This window comes from Lactuca saligna, chromosome 4, assembly GCF_052625555.1.
Source record: "Lactuca saligna cultivar CGN05327 chromosome 4, ASM5262555v1, whole genome shotgun sequence".
In the NCBI taxonomy this organism is placed as follows: Eukaryota; Viridiplantae; Streptophyta; class Magnoliopsida; order Asterales; family Asteraceae; genus Lactuca; species Lactuca saligna.
In genome coordinates this window covers 78,516,138-78,535,123 of record NC_136420.1, presented here as the reverse complement: position 1 = coordinate 78,535,123, position 18,986 = coordinate 78,516,138, and the positions used below count along the sequence as shown (strand labels likewise).

At 32.8% G+C, this 18,986-nt stretch overlaps 1 protein-coding gene across 1 annotated transcript; it reads left to right on the top strand.

The window, feature by feature from the left end:
• The first annotated feature begins 17,188 nt into the window (after positions 1–17,188).
• LOC145042179 (uncharacterized) lies at positions 17,189–18,490 on the top strand. Its single transcript, XM_078990567.1, has one exon. It carries the CDS (start codon positions 17,269–17,271, stop codon positions 18,232–18,234), a length of 966 nt encoding a protein of 321 aa, XP_078846693.1. The 5' UTR covers positions 17,189–17,268; the 3' UTR covers positions 18,235–18,490.
• Positions 18,491–18,986: the final 496 nt, after the last annotated feature.

Genomic DNA, 18,986 nt, shown 5'->3' with positions numbered 1-18,986 from the left:
ATAAAGACAAAACTATCGAGTAGCCTATCAGTCTCCGTGTCGTGGTGGCCAAAGTACCATGGCATTTTAATTAGGGCTTAATAGCTTAATTGATTAAGTTGCTATCTTTGTTCTTAATAGCTCCAAAGCTCATATCTGATACACCTCAAGATCTTAATGGATAAAGTTTTCAACTTTATCCCTTAAGAAATACCAATAAGCTAAAACTTTTAACCCTAAGTTCTTAATGCCATCTGAATACATGAGTTAACTTATTAAGCTCTTAATCAACCATGTCACCAAACCACACTTTCGAGAAGACTTTCATACCCACGATACACCATAGAAAAGTTGTGCTTTATGGACATGCATGTCTAATTCATGTTTCCCCCAAAATAGGTCAAAACCAAGTAATAAAAAGGGCTTAAATTTGCACATGAGGCCAAATACACCAAAGAACACTAGATTTGGAACATATAACTTCGAATGGACCTTAAGGATCCATAAAATCACCAAATTTATGGAATCTATTACTTCAAACTCTCACATAATGAAGAAAAGGTACAAGAGCCCTAGATATAGAAACATAAAGTAGACATCTTGGAACTTGAATACTCACAAGGGTCCAAAATATGCTCCAGATGGTGATGATGAAGTTGCTTGCTAGATTAATGTACCCAAAACACCATCTTCTTATTCTTCTTCAAGGCACCAAGAATACCAAAATAAGCCAAAACTCTCTAAGAGAGGCTTGGGATTGAGGTAGATGGTTAGAGGTTGAAGAGGATGCCCTAATCCTCTATAAATGTTGCTTAAATATGGGAGGAAACCCTAAAAATACGGGCTTGGGTCATAACAGCTGCCATGTCGTGGCCAACCCACTACTACGCCGTGAAACTCATTAAAACATGCATTTTATTTACTCCATGTCATATCATGGGGATCCTTATACCATGTCGTGGCACATACCTTTTTCTAAAACTCCATCATTAGTCCCTGATAAATAATAAGCCAAAACAATCTAGAATACAGGTGTTATAGTTATAGTATGGAATGACTCAAGTTGTGTTTGGTAGAGTGATGAGAGGGATGTCGACTAGGTTCCTGTAGGTCAGTGGGATGATGAATGTATGTCTGTAAACCTATCAAGGTGCTGGTTGTGAGTCTTCATGCCCATGGTTGGATGATGGAAAGAACGATGTAGATTCGTGAGCTTCTCATTCCATTAAGTGGATGGTGTTATGATATATCATGAACCATCATGGATATGGCCTATGTAAGTTGGACCCGACAATCGTGTAGTGGAGACTCGTATGGTTGGTTTGTTAGTATTTCAGCATAGTTGGGTATTTGAGCAGTATGAGAGTACTACTGGTGGCTCAGTAGCCGCTAAGTTGAGTCGAGCATTGGTAGGATGTTGATTTGTTGGAACAGTTACGATTGTTTATTAGAAGTTCGTTGTTAAGTTTCTTCTTAGTATATTCTTCTTCGTTTTGTCACTTTATAAGAATTTTTTCATGTGAGTTAAGTTACAAGTGATTGAGTTCGTAGTGAGTATCTTTGATGATCTATTAGGTGGTTGCACACCTATGTTGGGATGAAGTCCAGGCACGATGCGAGCTTTTGGTTCATCCATTATTATGCTCAAGGGAGCAGTGTGTTGTGTGTTTTGAAGTTAGGTTTACATACGAGGTCTTCCAGTCATAAATTATTGATCAGAGATCGGTTTGGTAGTTATGGTCAAAATGAGTTAGGTTCTCCTTTCAACACTATATGAAGGTGTTTCTAGTTATAAGGACTAGAGGATGGGTTTATCAAGATATTGATAGTCAGTCTTAAAGTATGATTTTAAGGGTTTCAGAACGTTGTTTCTCCGGTATTTGGGAGTATACTATTGGTCGTGGGTTGTTTTTGAAATATTGGGTGTTTTTTATGCTTTGAGTGGATTCGTTGTAGTTGACCAGAACATCGATGATAAGGAAGGTTGTGTTCACAGTTCAACATTTTCATGTGTTTGGATTCATTTTTGGTGGTGTTGTCTAGCTCCCAAGTGGTCTTTTTGAGATCTTTGGTTGATACAAGAGTTTAGTGTGTTGTTTGGTTAAGTCGCGAAGGATAAACATAACGTTGATTTTTACAACTCAATTCAGGGCGGATATCGAGGACGAAATCTATTTCAAGTGTATAGGGCAAAGTAGGAGGTCATTTTCGATGGTGTTTTTCCAATCCTTACTTAAGGGTTTTATAGTCCATAAGAAATTAGAAGTATGGGGCAAAGTAGGAAGCCATTTATCGTATTTGCTGAAAATCCAAAATTTTGGAATTATTCACAAGAAGCGTGGGGTGCCTCTTAATTGACGTGAGACACCTCCGACCTAATGGGATGTACGCTTTGTTAGGGTTTTGGAGGTATTTACAGGTTATTAACCCCCTAGGGTTTTTTCATTCTTAGCCTTCATGTTCCTTTATGTGATTTTTAAGAAACCCAAACTCTCTCTCTCTCTCTCTCTCTCTCTCTCTCTTTCTCTCTCTCTCCCTCTCCCCCCTCTCTCTCTCTTTTCCTATTTCTTAAGCATTTGGTTGATTTGTGAGCGTATTTCTCCCATTTTGTGAGAAGTTTTAAGATATTGAAGTTCTCTTGGTGCCATTGAAGGAAGGACAAAATGTAGATCCATCAAAGTTACTTCATTTCTAGACCTTTGTGGCTATAAAGTTCCTAACGTGCTCTTTGGTTTAGTAGATCTCTTTATGTGTTGATTTTTTTGACTTTTAGACATTTTAAGGTTGTGCTTTAGAGTTGGGATAACTCCAACATCTTTTGAGCATCTAGCAGTTCTTTATGAACCTCATGCATTTTGGAAAATTAGCATCGTGTTCATGTTCTTTAAGCCATGCAAGTTATTTGGTATTTTACATCATTTAAGAGCACACGAGTTTAGATTGTGCTTCATTGGAGTGACTTAATGAATAAAGTAGGAAACTTTATTCATTAATACATTGTTACAGATAAGATTTGAAAGTTTGGGGTTTAGACTTAATGGATTTATCCTTTTCACTTTATGGAAAAGGCATAAACACGACATACTGTAGGGGTTTCTGGAACGTGGATGTTTTAACCTAAGATCTCGACTGTTTTGTCATTTTATAGGCACGAGTCACCCAGAAGAAAGAGTGGTGCGCCAGTTGACCAAAATGGTTGTTGACTTTCGACTAAGTTTGACCTTGGGTCAAAATTTTGGTTTTTAGGTCATATCTTAGGTTTTTGATTTAATGTCTAGGTGATGTGTGGGACCAGTCTCTTAGTATTCGCGTGTTTGTTTGCGAGGTGAGTTTTCTCATTGTATTACTTATGTTGTTGTCGTGGTTAGACTACATATATATATATATATATATATATATATATATATATATATATATATATATATATATATATATATATCTAGCTGTATTAAAAGTGAGTTCTCTATTGTTGTATGTTTATATGATGTCTTTGAGTCGTTGATGACTTAGGGACGCTAAGGACCAGACTATACTCTATTTGAGTCGCTGAGGACTCGGGGTTGATGCAGACTCGCTGGGTTGAAACATACACGTTGCTGTTATATATATATATATATATATATATATATATATATATATATATATATATATATATATATATATATATATATGTATGTATATATGGAAGTAGGATCAAATGAGAACACCAAAAAGGTTGAGAACGCGAGAACAATGTATATTTATTTTTGATTGCATGTAATCATTTGTTTGGAAATGATAAATTTTTACGCATTTAATTTCGATTAAAGAGAAAACGCATATTCATGGTGATTGTGCATAAAAATTTATCATTTCTCCACAAATGAATAAATGAAATCACAAATGAATATACTTGTTCTCGCGTTCTCAACCTTTTTGGTGTTCTCATTTGATCTTTTCCCTGTATATATATATATATATATATATATATATATATATATATATATATATATATATATGTGTGTGTGTGTGTGACTGTTTGTGTGTGTGTGTGTGTTGTGTTGTATGTGATATTTTATGGAACTTACTAAGTTTTGTACTTACTGTTTTAAGTTTAGATGTTGCATGTCTTTTGGTAGTACGGGTAAGAGGGTGACGTGATTGCATCGCATCTGTTATTAAGTTTTCGAGATGTTCTGCACTTATGAATTTATTACTTTGATTTATGTATTAAATAATTGAATATTACTTTTTATGATTTAATGGTATGATTTACTCTATTTTAAAAATAAAATTTTTGGTTTCAAATTTGGTATGCTATATATCATTTTGGAGGTGAATGTCATATTTGGATTAAACATTGAGATGCATGATTCCTTCATTTCTTTTCACGATATTCATACTCATTGTATCGTGGACACTTGTGCAAATTTTAGACACATATGATGGTTTATTTCTATTTCTTTATGGTGCATCTTTGAGAATAAATAAGGATTTTGAACTTCCATCTCTTTCAAAATTTCAACGATAAAAATAAAAGTAATGAAAATGCAAAATTTCTTCATCAAAGAATTAATTGTTTGGTTATTAATTTTAAGTGTTTTACTTATTATATAATATACTAATTTTGAACTCCTTAGGCAACAATACTTCTCTATGATTGGCTGATTTTTTTAAATAGTTTTCTTTCTCTTTTGTGTAGTTTGTGAAATTAATATATATATAATACTTAATTGATAAATCATGGGTCAGTTCTTACTACGTGTGATGTTCCTATCTATGTAGCTTCTTATTTTTCCACGTTTCATTCACTGTTCCTCCTCATCGCCTCCCATGCCTAATCACATACGGTTGCTTCCACCGCTTTCAATATCTTCCTGGGTTACAATCGACCTTGTTTAAAAAAAAAAAACCACCATCTCCCTCTACATCACCGGCAACGACCAGAAACTTCCTTCTTATCACTTCACTGCATGTTTATCCAATATATATCTCGAAAAACATCTCCTACAACTGTATCTATTTGTTTATTTTGATGATATCGCCTAATGCCCCCGATGCTATCACCTAATCATTTTTAGGATGGTGTCCTCCACCGAATCGAATCTCTATGTAGGCAACTCAACAATCGTCAAATCTCTTTCTACGTATGTTTGTTTGAATTGGTTTTGAAGGTATGTTCATCAATACATTAGGCCTCTTTCGTACATGCATCTGCTCATCTGATTAGTCACTTCAACCGCTTTCAACCCTCGATTTCCCATCAAAGACATATTCATCTCTCAATAAATTACATCGACTTCAGTTATTTAGATTCATTTGAAGATTTCATGCCCTAATTTGACTATCCATTTTGGTGTTTTACAAATACGGATTGTTCAATTTGTAGGTGGTGGTTGTTCTATGTGGATTTTTGGTTTTGAGGTTATCTGAAACCCGTTGAAGCTAACATCTTCCTCCCGAAAAGGCAGTAACGACCTGGATAATTTTTTCGTTCTTTCTTGATTTCTGTATTGGGATTAATTACCCTGCTTCATTTTTATTTTTGGGATTAATTAAACAACAGGTCATGCCTAACGGGTTATCCGACTATGTTGGGTTGGTTGAGGTGTGTAAAAAAGTTTTATTTTTCATTTGATCAATTAAACTTACATATGCATTGTGTTTGATGAAAATGAAATTGTTGTTTGTAGGTAGGGAAGTTGGCTGATGCTGTGATTTGGAGATCATCGTTCTTTGGGGAAAAACGGAATTATTAAGGCCTTTTGGAATTATAAGGTATATATGAAATATCAAGCAACAGACAGGCATTTGAGTATCTACAACTTGGAATTTTTCAACCAAACACACCTTCATTGTTATTGTTAGTGACAATGTTTGTTCGGAATGGTTTTACAGGCTCAATTATGGTTGAATTATGTTCAACAGACCATTATTAGAAAATAAATTGAAGTACACACTCTTATTTCTTAAATCATTTAGCCTTATTTTTACATCTAAATTCCTAATTGAGATTAATAACTTACATTATAATAAATAATATTTGTTCCCTTCAATCCAGGTGATGAACACTACACCTCCTAACATGGAAATTGAGGTATCCATTAACTTTCTTCTCCTCATACCCTAAAACACATTAAATTCCCATATAATCTCATGTTACTTCTACTGGATACATATACTCCTCTATAATTTTATTATATTTTTCAATTTTCTAAAACACTAATACGTTGTTTTATATCATTAATTTTTGCAGGTTATTTTCACAAATGAATCAAATATCAAACGTTGGAAGAATAAGTCATAGGTGGCAATGGATTCCAAAATTGGAAGACTCAAGATCTTCATCCAACTGGAAAATGTCCTGATTCAGGTAATTGTAAAAGGACAGTAATATAGTTTCACTATAACTGTTGGTACAAGTGCAAATGCAAGAGTATCAATTCCTTTTAAAGATCTGAAGCCTATTCACCAATCAAATATTTACTTGCTTGAGGCAACTAGAGGGAAATGCTTTTGGATAGTTTTTATGTTTGTTTTCTGATTACAATGATAGCGTTGTGGAATTGTACGTTGATTTCACTGAGTTAACTTTCATAACATATAAGGTGATTCTGTTTAGTAATTGTTATTTTTTTTTTGGGTTTTCTAATGATATTATTCATAGTTTATGCATGATTTTTTTACGTTTTTAGTTGTAATTACTCTTTTAAATGAATTTTGGGAATTTGTTTGAATTGTCACGGAAAGGGAATCTCATTCCTTGATATTGAAGCCATAACTTTGCAAAAAGTTTCAGATCTTTACAATTAGTGAGCAGAATTCCCATCTTACCCTTTTAATTTAATTTTTTAGTTTACCCTTTTCCGAGATAGTGGTTTACAAGAATTTCCTAGTAGGGGTTTGATTTGATGTATGTAATGGAATGACGAATGAATGGAAGACAAGGTAATTGAATGAGTTATTACATTCTATAATCATGTTTTGTTGGCCATAAGAAGATAATGAATGTTCATTTAATTTTTTTAGTATATGTAAATATGTACAAAAATACAAAATTTAGCATAATATGAGTGTATTAAAATTTGTATATTTTGTTGGATTATCCTTTTGATTGTGTAGATGATAATCATTCAAATATTTGATTACGATTATTTGCTACACATAATAACCAAATATAACATTGCACTATGATTTTATTAGAACTAATTATTTATATCATTTCACTGTCATTTTATTTGAAAAACTAAGCAATTGTTTGGCTTTTATTTTAGGTTCCTATCATGGCGGTCATTAAAGATACGAGTATGGAAATCGATCAGAAAGTTGTGTGAATGCTTGATGATTATGCTACTCTGCGTTTCCATCCATTTAGATAAGATTTGTATATTAATTAAATACAACCCGAAAACATTCTAGATTTAACCTTGAGTTTGGAACAACTTCACTTGTTACACACCTTTCTTTTCACCTGCTGGAATTTTGATGAACTTCAAATTGGTATAATTTGTTTCATCCGAAAAACAGGTAAAACAAGATAAGACAAAAGGTTTCAGTTTTGTGCATTTCTTTGGTGTGTCCAATCCCGCAAAACGGTGGTTAAAACTAATTAAAATAATAATTTGGATAAGTATGATATTTTGAAAGTTTATCTTTCGTATAAATGATATTTTAAGCATACATTTATAAGTTATAATAGTCGATCGCTACAAATACGGATTTCAAATATAATAAAATATGAAAAAAAATAGATGCGGACAAGTGAGATATTTTGAAAGTCTATAATATATAAATATGATATTTAGAAATTAAATTTGATAAATACAATATTTTAACGTTTAGAAAAGACATATAAAATCTTCCCTTCTTGCATGGATGTACACTTGAAATATGCTAGGGTTACCGTGTTAAAAACGTTTTATTTGATTGTAACAATACAAAATCAAGTCTAGCTTATGATATTTCCTTGTACATGCTTACGTCGTTTATAAAAGTTAGGGATAATGACTTGAAAGGGTAACGAACTTTCGACTTTTGTCACATTTAGTCACTAAACTTTTTTTCGTTATCTATTTGTCATTGAACTATTGAAACTGTTCACATTTTACCCTTATGACCGGCTGTTGCCGCTCATAAGGGTAAAATGTGAACAGTTTCAATAGTTCAATGGCAAATAGATAACGAAAAAAAGTTTAGTGACTAAATATGAACAAAATTGAAAGTTTGTTTCCCTCTAAAAAGTTCAATGACTAAATGTGAACAAACTTCCTCTTGTATTATGTTTTAGCAAATTATTTATCTTTATTAAATTGTAGCAACATTTGTTGATGAAGAAATCTATGAAATAGAAAAAAAAAACAAAAAAACAAAAAAACAAAACCCTGAAAATATATTTAAAAAAAACAAAAAACCAAAACCGAAATACAAAACCAATGGTTTGACATTTTCCAAAATAAAAAATCAAAATTTCCAATCTGATTTTGGTTTTACAAAAAAATGAACCATTCTCACTGATGTGAATTATGACCATTGGTTTGGCATGCGAAATTTGTGACATCCCATGAATATGTAGTTACAACATCGTTCTGAACTCGTAATTCATAGTAAGGGGTTAGAGTATCATCGCATGAATACGTAGTTACAATATCACCTGAACTCGTAATTCATCACCTACAGGTTATGGGCATGCTGATGTTTCCATTGTGTTGTCTAGAATAGTCCGTGATCGCCATCTATACTTTGGTAGATAACTACATCGCCACATTGCTGGTTAAAGTTATGGTATCTCCTTTCATCCTACATCACATATTCATCATCATCTATATACCTAATTATCATCACCTTTCTATCATCACATATCTCTAATCATTTTATTTCATCACACACCAACTATTTCATCTACCCATGTTTCATCCACAACATATTTGTAGATATAAAATAAATATATCGTTTAAATCTTTTAAAACATGTATAAAATCATTCATCCAACATGGACAGCAAGTATTCAAATAATATGCACACATAGCACGTAATTTATATAAAATACTTCATATCTATGTGTAAGATGAAAGTAACCATATCTACCATAAAAATCCCATAATTGCTTCCTAACTTCGAACCCCAAGGTTTACTCTACTAAAGCTTTATATTCTTGGCTCTCTGAACCTAGAAGGGTCCAGATCTATCACACCAAAAAGCTCAAGATAGCTCTACCTCTCACTCTACACACTCAAGCTCGCTAGGGTTCTCACTTATGGGAAAGGTAGTGGCAATTGAAGGCCATAAGTGCCTTTAAATATGGCTCGGGCCCAAAGATTTAGGGTTTCTGCCGACAGCGCAGACTCGTCGAGTCACCTCACCGACTTGTCGAGTCCATTCATTAATCCGGGGCATCAGTCGCGACCTTACTCGACGAGTTGAGGCGTCAACTCGCCGAGTCTCTCTTCTTAACTCAAAAGAAAAATACTTAAATTATGATACCTGGAAATCCGGATGTTGCATTTTGTTTTTTTATTTCATAGATTTATTTATCAACAAATGTTGCTACAATTAAACAAAAATAAATAATTTTGCTAAAACATAATACAATAGGAAATTTGTTCACATTTAGTCATTGAACTTTTTAGAGGGAAACAAACTTTCGATTTTGTTCACATTTAGTCACTAAACTTTTTTTCGTTATCTATTTGCCACTAAACTATTGAAACTGTTAACATTTTACCCTTATGACCGGTAACAGCCGGTCATAAGGGTAAAATGTGAACAGTTTTAATAGTTCAATGACAAATAGATAACGAAAAAAAGTTTAGTGACTAAATGTGATAAAAATCGAAAGTTCGTTACCCTTTTAAATCATTATCCCTAAAAGTTATTAGATCAGAAACCAAGATATTCATTAATTAAGAAAAACGTGAGATAGTACATGATAAATAAAGATGGTGTTGTTATCCTTTTCTTATCTAGTTTTTTGTTTCTCTTTAATCTTTATTCACCTGTATCTTTTATATATTTCTTCTTTGTTGTACTCACAAACTTAGCTACTTAGTTACTTGCTAGTTTGGTTTTATTAATACAAGTCATTTGTTGTTGCCAAAAAAATAATAATAATAATAATAAAGATGGTGACCTCTGTGTTGGAAAACTATGTATATCACTATCATATATTTGAGGGGTTGGTAATGAATGTGAATGTCGAGATGTGAAGATATGCCGATTTGTGGTTTAGAGCTAGATGTGGTTCTGTGGTGAAATGTCCTTTATAGTAGTTGCCATAAGTTTGTATCAATGGTTGGTTATAAATATCAATCATTTCTTTGTTTTTATAATTAAGAGCAAACATCAGCACTAAACATGACATTATTTTTGTTTTTATTATAATATTGAACTTTTATTTTTAACTTAATCAACTCAGTGTATTTCACTATTTCGAAAGTATATCTACACTAATACAAAGACCGACATCGGTCACATAAAACAACCATGTCTATATGGTTTTAGTCACATGTTTCTTTTTATTTGAAATGTAACTAAAAGTCATGTCATTTTAGATGACATGCGGCTATTGAAATTTAATGATTGTATCAATTGAAAAAGTGTACACGTCTTATAATACTACTGGATAGGAATACTTATTATTGTAATCAAAACATTTAAATTGGTACCCTTTAGACACCCTATAAATACCCTATAAACTATTTACAATTTACTTTTTCAAAAAACAATGTAAATTTAACCAATAAAAAGCCTTAAAAATCAAATAGGGTGTTCAAATGGAAAATTAGGATGTATATAATTATTTCTATAAAAAATCAACCTATAATCAACTACTTGTAATCAGTTTTTTCAGAAAACAATGTAATTTCAACCAATAAAAATATTTCAAACATTAATTAGAGTTGTCTAAATGGTAAAATAGAGTGTCTTTTTAACCAACATTTTTTATAATCAAAACAATAATTTATTTTTATTAAGGCCTATGTTATCATTTATACACATAATATTGTGGGTTTGACAATTGTTCATAGTTTAAACACAAACAATTAATTAAAATGTATTTGTAGATATACTATAGTCAGTTAGTCACAAAATGTTTTTAATGTTCCATAAAATTTTATTAGCATTATAGGTTTATTTATTTATCATTTTGACACATTATTATCTTTAATACATTATTATCTTTAATGTGTAATATTATTTTAATCACATATAGAAATTTGACACTAACTATATGTATTGAAAAGGTGAAAATCTACAATTTTAAAACCACATGACTATAAGCTATAACCACAGAGATCATCAAACCATATGGAATTTTTTTTTGGGATAATGACTTGAAAGGGTAACGAACTTTCGATTTTTGTCACATTTAGTCACTAAACTTTTTTTCGTTATCTATTTGCCATTGAACTATTGAAACTGTTCACATTTTACCCTTATGACCGTTATTGAAACTGTTCACATTTTACCCTTATGACCGGCTGTTAACGGTCATAAGGGTAAAATGTAAACATTTTCAATAGTTTAGTGGCAAATAGATAATGAATAAAAGTTTAGTGACTAAATGTGAACAAAATTGAAAGTTCGTTTTCCTCTAAAAAGTTCAATGACTAAATGTGAACAAACTTCCTATTGTATTATGTTTTAGCAAAATTATTTATTTTTATTTAATTGTAGCAACATCTGTTGATGAAGAAATCTATGAAATAAAAAAACAAAATGTAACATCCGGATTTCCAGGTATCATCATTTAAGTATTTTTCTTTTGAGTTAAGAAGAGATACTCGACGAGTTGACGCCTTAACTCGTCGAGTAAGGTTGCGACTGATGACTCAGATTAATGAATGGACTCGACGAGTCCGTGTTGTTGGCAGAAACCCTAAATCTTTGGGCTCGAGCCATATTCAAAGGCACTTATGGCCTTCAATTGCGACTACCTTTCCCATAAGTGAGAACCCTAGCGAGCTTGAGTATGTAGAGTGAGAGGAAGAGATATCTTGAGCTTTTTGGTGTGATATATCTGGACCCTTCTAGGTTCAGAGAGCCGAGAATATGAAGCTTTAGTAAAGTAAACCTTGGGGTTCAAAGTTAGGAAGCATTTATGGTATATATAGTTACTTTCATGTTACACATAGATATGAAGTATTTTATATAAATTACGTACTATGTGTGCATATTATTTGAATACTTGTTGTCTATGCTGGATGAATGATTTTATACATGTTTTAAAAGATTTAAACGGTATATTTATTTTATATCTACAAATATGTTGCGGATGAAACATGGGTAGATAAATAGTTGGTATGTGATGAAATAAAATGATGAGATGTAACACCGTAAATTTCAAAACAAAATTTTCAAATTTTTATAAAACATAATTCATTTAATATTCAGAAAACAACCATATTTAATTATCCAATTCAAGTAAATACAAAATCCCAAGATCACAAATGTATAAACTCCGTGCGTGTGTACGGATCAAGCTGGCGCCTTCCCGCGGTCGTCACTAGTACCTGAAACAATAACATCAAACACTGTAAGCACAAAGCTTAGTGAGTTCCCCAAAATACCACATATAACACATATTAGCCACTCGAGGCTATAACTCTGTGGGTCCGTGCACCCAAGCTCTGTGAACCCTCAGGTTCTAACTCTGTAAACATGCACAACATAAATCACATAGAAATAATGCAGTACAATACATAACATACATAGCATACAAATACTCTATCACATAACTCTGGTTACCTACTCAAGGTAAAGTATAGTGAGAAGACTCACCTCGCGTGTCTCGGTAAGTCATAAATCCTGAAATCACTAGCGCTCGATCTCCCGAGCTATAGTCCTCCTAAATCACAATACATCTCTAATTAATACTTTCCCAACTAAGGTTGACTACTCTTTAACAAGTCAACTTAGGTCAACGGTCAACTTTGATCGGACTCGGCGAGTGCACTATAGCGACTTGGCACGTCGAGTATTCCCCTAACTCGACGAGTTCCACCTGGCATGAGTTGTAGGGCCACCATGACTCAACTCGCCGAGTATCAAGAACAACTCAGCGAGTCCAACTTGACTCAGTCCACCTGTCCACTCTGACTTCCCCCTGACTCACTGAGTCAACCCTCCATTGCTATACATAAAGCTTGATGAGTGAGGCTCCCTGGACCTCTATGGATCCAGATCCAGAGCCTCAACACAAGAAGGGAACTATTTGGCATCAAATCAACCCAAAAATGTCCATAAGAAACCCTAAATCCCATTATACTTCACAAAACAGAAGATAAACCGAACTCATACCTCTAGATCGATGATCTAAGCTTCAAATCCACAGAATAGCAACCTCCTTTGCTTCCTCTTGCCTAGAATCTTCTCCTTCTTTGCTAAATCACACACACAAGGTCAAGAAATGCTTCCTTTCTCTCTCAAAATGTTCAAGCACTCAAGGGTTTCTCTCTAAGGGTTGGGTGAGCACAAATGACGGCCATAAGGCCCTTTAAATAGGTCTCAAACCCCGGAAATTAGGGTTTCACCACACAACGTGGACTCGCCGAGTCCACTCTTGGACTCGTCGAGTCCGGACACGAACCCTTGCCCAAATCCGCGATCCTACTCAACGAGTTCGAGCTCCAATTCGCCGAGTCCACTCACAATTCCCAAAAATAAGCCAAAAATAAATACCTGGAAATTTCAGGCTGTTACATGAGAGATAGGTGATGATAGAAAGGTGTGATAATTGGGTAAATAGATGATGATGAATATGTGATGTAGGATGAAAGGAGATACCATAACCTTAACCAGCAATGTGGCGATGTAGTCATCTACCAGAGTATAGATGGCGACCACGGACTATTCTAGACAACCCAGTGGAAACACCAGCAGGCCCATAACATGTAGGTGATGAATTACGAGTTTAGGTGATGTTGTAACTACGTATTCATGTGATAATACTCTAACCCCTTACTATGAATTACGAGTTCAGATGATGTTGTAACTACATATCCATGGGATGTCACAAATTTCGCATGTCAAACCAATGGTCATAATTCACATCAGTGAGAATGGTTCATTTTTTTGTAAAACCAAAATCAGATTGGAAATTTTGATTTTTTATTTTGGAAAATGTCAAACCATTGGTTTTTTATTTCGGTTTTGGTTTTTTGTTTTGTTTTTAAATATATTTTTAGGGTTTTGTTTTGTTTTGTTTTGTTTTGTTTTGTTTTTTTTTTTTTAATTTTTTTTTTTATTTCATAGATTTCTTCATCAACAAATGTTGCTACAATTTAACAAAAATAAATAACTAGCTAAAACATAATACAAGAGGAGGTTTGTTCACATTTAGTCATTGAACTTTTTAGAGGGAAACGAACTTTCGATTTTGTTCATATTTAGTCACTAAACTTTTTTCGTTATCTATTTGTCATTGAAATATTGAAACTGTTCACATTTTACCCTTATGACCGGCAACAGCCGGTCATAAGGGTAAAATATGAACAGTTTCAATAGTTCAATGGCAAATAGATAACGAAAAAAAGTTTAGTGACTAAATATGAACAAAATCGAAAGTTCGTTACCCTTTAAAGTCATTATCCTTTTTTTTTTTTTTTTTTTTTTTCATTTACAATTTATTCTATCATTTATCGTAGGATAAAATCATGTTACTAGTACATGATTAACATTTTACCATTTACTCTTTATTCTTAAGCATTTTAACAAGTTTTGAGGATATAAAAATAAAATAATCTTTTTGCTATTTATTCTCATTTACATTATGAATGTTGTGATATATTTATAAATCAAACCATGATATATATACATATGCCGTATGCACTATGCAACATAACCTTTTATAATTTAATACACGCTTTAGTAGTTATCGATAAAATTGAGTTTGAGACATTTTTCGAAATTTCTTTTAGATCTTTCTTAGATTTTTTACATGGTCGAGGTGATCCATATTTCTTTTTTTCTTTTTATGGACCATAAACGGACATTTGCAAATACAATGCATCCACCACCACCTCCACCTCCACACAACCCTAGAGTACTACTCATATATATATATATATATATATATATATATATATATATATATATATATATATATATATATATATATATATATATATATATATATATATATATATATACACCTCCACACAACCCTAGAGTACTACTCATATATATATATATATATATATATATATATATATATATATATATATATATATATATATATATATATATATATATATATATATATATATATATATATATATATATAGGGTTAGGTTATATTGTTTCCAGTAACTATTGTGTGCCAGAATGCGTAGATCTGGACCATCGGATGAATAGAATCAACAATCATGATCTGAGGGTCTATGATATTACAATAGGGTAGCATGTATCATATAATCACATATTTTTTATCAAAAGGGTATTTTGGACAATTAACTACATTTATAAAAGGAAATTTTCGGATTTTTAGGGATGATTAATTCTCCTAATTTAAAAAAAATATGAATTTTTTAATTAATTCAATTTCAATTTTTACCGATTTTATTCTATCAGAATATTTTTTTGTTAGAATGATACTCTTTCAGAATTTGATTCTAACAGAATATTACTGAAGAAAAAAAAAATTCGTGAATAAGATGTTCAAATAACAAACATTCTAATATATTCTTATACATTCGAACTTAAATACAAATTCATACATATTCTTACAGACTAAAAGTCTTATACATTTTAATATAGTTATAAAAATTCTAAAAGAATATAAACAAAATTGAATAACATTCTTAAAAAAAATAAAAACATTCCGCTAGAATACTATCGTGTGCCATGTTTTCTTCTTGAATTCTGAAAGAATATTGCTGTTTTTGGATGTTGAATCTTGAAATTCTGAAAGAATATTGTTGTTTTTCTTCATTCTTTGAGAATGAAGTATCATATATCTTTTTTTCATAAGTTTCCTCATCATTCCTGTATCATCCTAACAACTGCACCTTAAGCATACAAATAATTAATTGCAATTCTTTCAGAATACAACAAAAATATTCTTACAGAATAAACTATTCTTGCAGAATGGTTTTAAATATTCTTAAAGAATTTGTAGCCTTCTTTATCAGATCAACAACAGACTTGAAGTGGCACACCAACCACACAGGAGCCCACGTTTGACCGTTGTTCTTCCCGATTGAGTCCCTAAATCATTCCAATTGAGGTACAATTACCAATTTCATGGTTCGCATCACACATTTGATTTTGACATATGCCTCGATTCCAAGACCTATAACACATCGAACCTGAAAAATGTGAAGCACCAAATTGCGAGATGGAATTAACAGTGCTTCGATAGCCTATGTTATGACAGTCTTCAAGGCATCGCACCATTGTAAAGGCTTGTTCCAAAAACTAGATTAACAAACAAAATCGCCAGTTCATTGCAACACCAACCTTCAATTGTTTAATCTAATTTTGACTTTTCATTATTTGACCAACTGTTCGACAATTGTACATCACAGAACCCAAAAATCTTGTTCATCCAACACCACGTTAATACTTAAAAGATTAATTTCATTTAGAAATCATTAGCAATTTTAAGAAACAAATGAACTCAAGTCAACAGAAATAACGAGAATAAAAGAAAATGATGAACACAGAATGGATGAACAACAAATTCAAGATACGTCTTTTACATATGGGTCGATTGTAATAGCTTTAAAGAAACGATCTATATTCAAACGTTTACAGACAATAGCATCAGTCAATCATCGAATTATTAATTTTGACAAACAGGAAAGATTGACTTGAACACAGAATGAAGACGCAATCGGAGACTCAAAGAAAGAAAATCTTAATAATTGATTGGAGAAGGATAATTACATGGTAATGAATTTTGAATCTTGATGATTGATTGTAGAAAAAGAAGCAGAAGCCGTGTATTAGAAACGATGATGAGTTAGATTTAGGGCTAGGGTTAAGTAGTTGGTCAAAGAAATTTTTTTATGGCAATTCCCATTAATTAAGGGATTTTGTTTTAATTATCATTCTAAAGTTACATAATTACCCTTATTCAATTTTTTAATTATTTAATTATTTCTTAATTCCTATTGGTGCATTCAGTCACATAATAGTTATCAAAAACATTTGAACCTGGCTATATATATATATATATATATATATATATATATATATATATATATATATATATACACACACGTACGTGTAGGGTCACTGTCATATCCACCTTCAATACTCTGAACACAATTTCGATCTTCAAAAATTTCCATCTTGAAAATTCTCTGTGAAATGGAAAATCCCACAGTTCTTTCCACGAGCAGCAGTGGAAGAAGAAGCAGTGAAACTAGTTCGCCGGAATTCGAGTTTTGGATGGTCAGAAACCCCTCTTGCCCCCAAACCTTCCTTCATTCTGCCGACGAATTGTTTTCTGGCGGTGTTCTTGTTCCTCTTCAGTTACTCAATGCCCGCAGCTCCGACGAGCCTCCTGACTCTGCGAGTATTGCCTCCGTCGTTAGCCCCGTTTCTGGACCTGCATCCGAGTCGACATCGACATTAACAGCGTCGAAACGATGGAAAGACATTTTCAAGAAAAACCCAGAGAATAAAGAGAAAGATAAGAAAAAGAAAGGTGTTTCCGGCTTCGGAGGTGGTGGCGGGATGAGCATGGCGGAGCTGAATATAAATCTATGGCCTTTTTCAAGGAGTAAATCAGCTGGGAACGGCGGGAATAGGCCACGGCCACCAATCGCTGGCAACCGGAAAGTCAGTAGTGCGCCGTGCTCGAGGAGCAACTCCGCCGGAGAGTCGAAGTCTAGGAAGTGGCCAAACAGCCCAATCCGTGGTGGGGTTCATGTAGGTAGGAGCAGCCCAGTTTGGCAAATTAACAGAGTCGGATCTGGTCGGAGTTTACACGACAACGTGGTCAGGAATGCTGCTGAGAAGGTTGTTCTCAAAAAGGAAAAACCCGACACTCGTCGGAGCAAAAAATCTACAACCGGCGGAGATGCGACGGCTGCCGTGTCCGGCGTCGGAGGAAAGGGTATGGTGTTGAATCTTAACGTCCAGACATGTATCGGTTATCGCCATCATTTCAGTTGTCGGAGTGAGGAAATTCAAGTAGAAAAAACTCTACGATTTGCCGGGGGAAACACCGGTAATGAAACACGCGCCGCCGTCGTTCAACCCGACGGTGAAGGTCTACGTGGCACTAATATGTTCAATTTGAGAAACCTCTTCGCCAAAAAAGTTTATTAAATTTTTTTCACGGAACTATATTTTGTCGTTAAAATATAAATTTTGGAATATAATAGATATGGTAAATAATATTTAAAATATATTTCTTCTTTGAGGAGATGTATTTTTGATAGTATTTATTGCGTGACATTTGTATTATTTGATTTGTTTGAAGATATGTAAAATATTGATGTGTTGGTGCTTTTGTGCACACTAGTCAATTAAATGATGTACATCAAAATACTATTGTGATACAAGGTATTTTAGCATTGCCATATTTGTTTTTCATCTTTATCTTATGCTTGTTTGGTGTTTTTATATGAAACTTTGGAATTTATTTGCTTAGTAAGGTTTAATACTAGGCAATTAAATCATGTACATCAAAGTACAAATGTGATGCAAGGTATTTTTATGTGAAACTTCCGAATTTATTTATGTTTCATCTTCATCTTATGTTTGTTTGGTGTTTTTTATGTGAAACTTCCGAATTTATTTGTCTAGTAATGTTTAATTCTAGTCAATTGAATGATGTACATCAAAGTATTTTTGTGATGCAAGGTATTTTACCATTGTCATATTTATGTTTAATCTTTATCTTATGCTAACTTGTGGTGTTTTATATGAAATGTGGGAATTTATTTGTTTGGTAAGGTTTAATAAAATGAGAGAATCAGCAAGGAAGAGAGAGATGAAGTCTAACTGTATTTCCTGATATATAATACGTTTACAATGGTTATAGATAATGTTATTATCATTATCTAGGTCAACGTCAA

What these genes read in the sequence shown, in the direction of transcription:
- LOC145042179 (XM_078990567.1), top strand. Translation starts at nt 17,269, where the DNA reads ATGGAAAATCCCACAGTTCTTTCCACGAGCAGCAGTGGAAGAAGAAGC.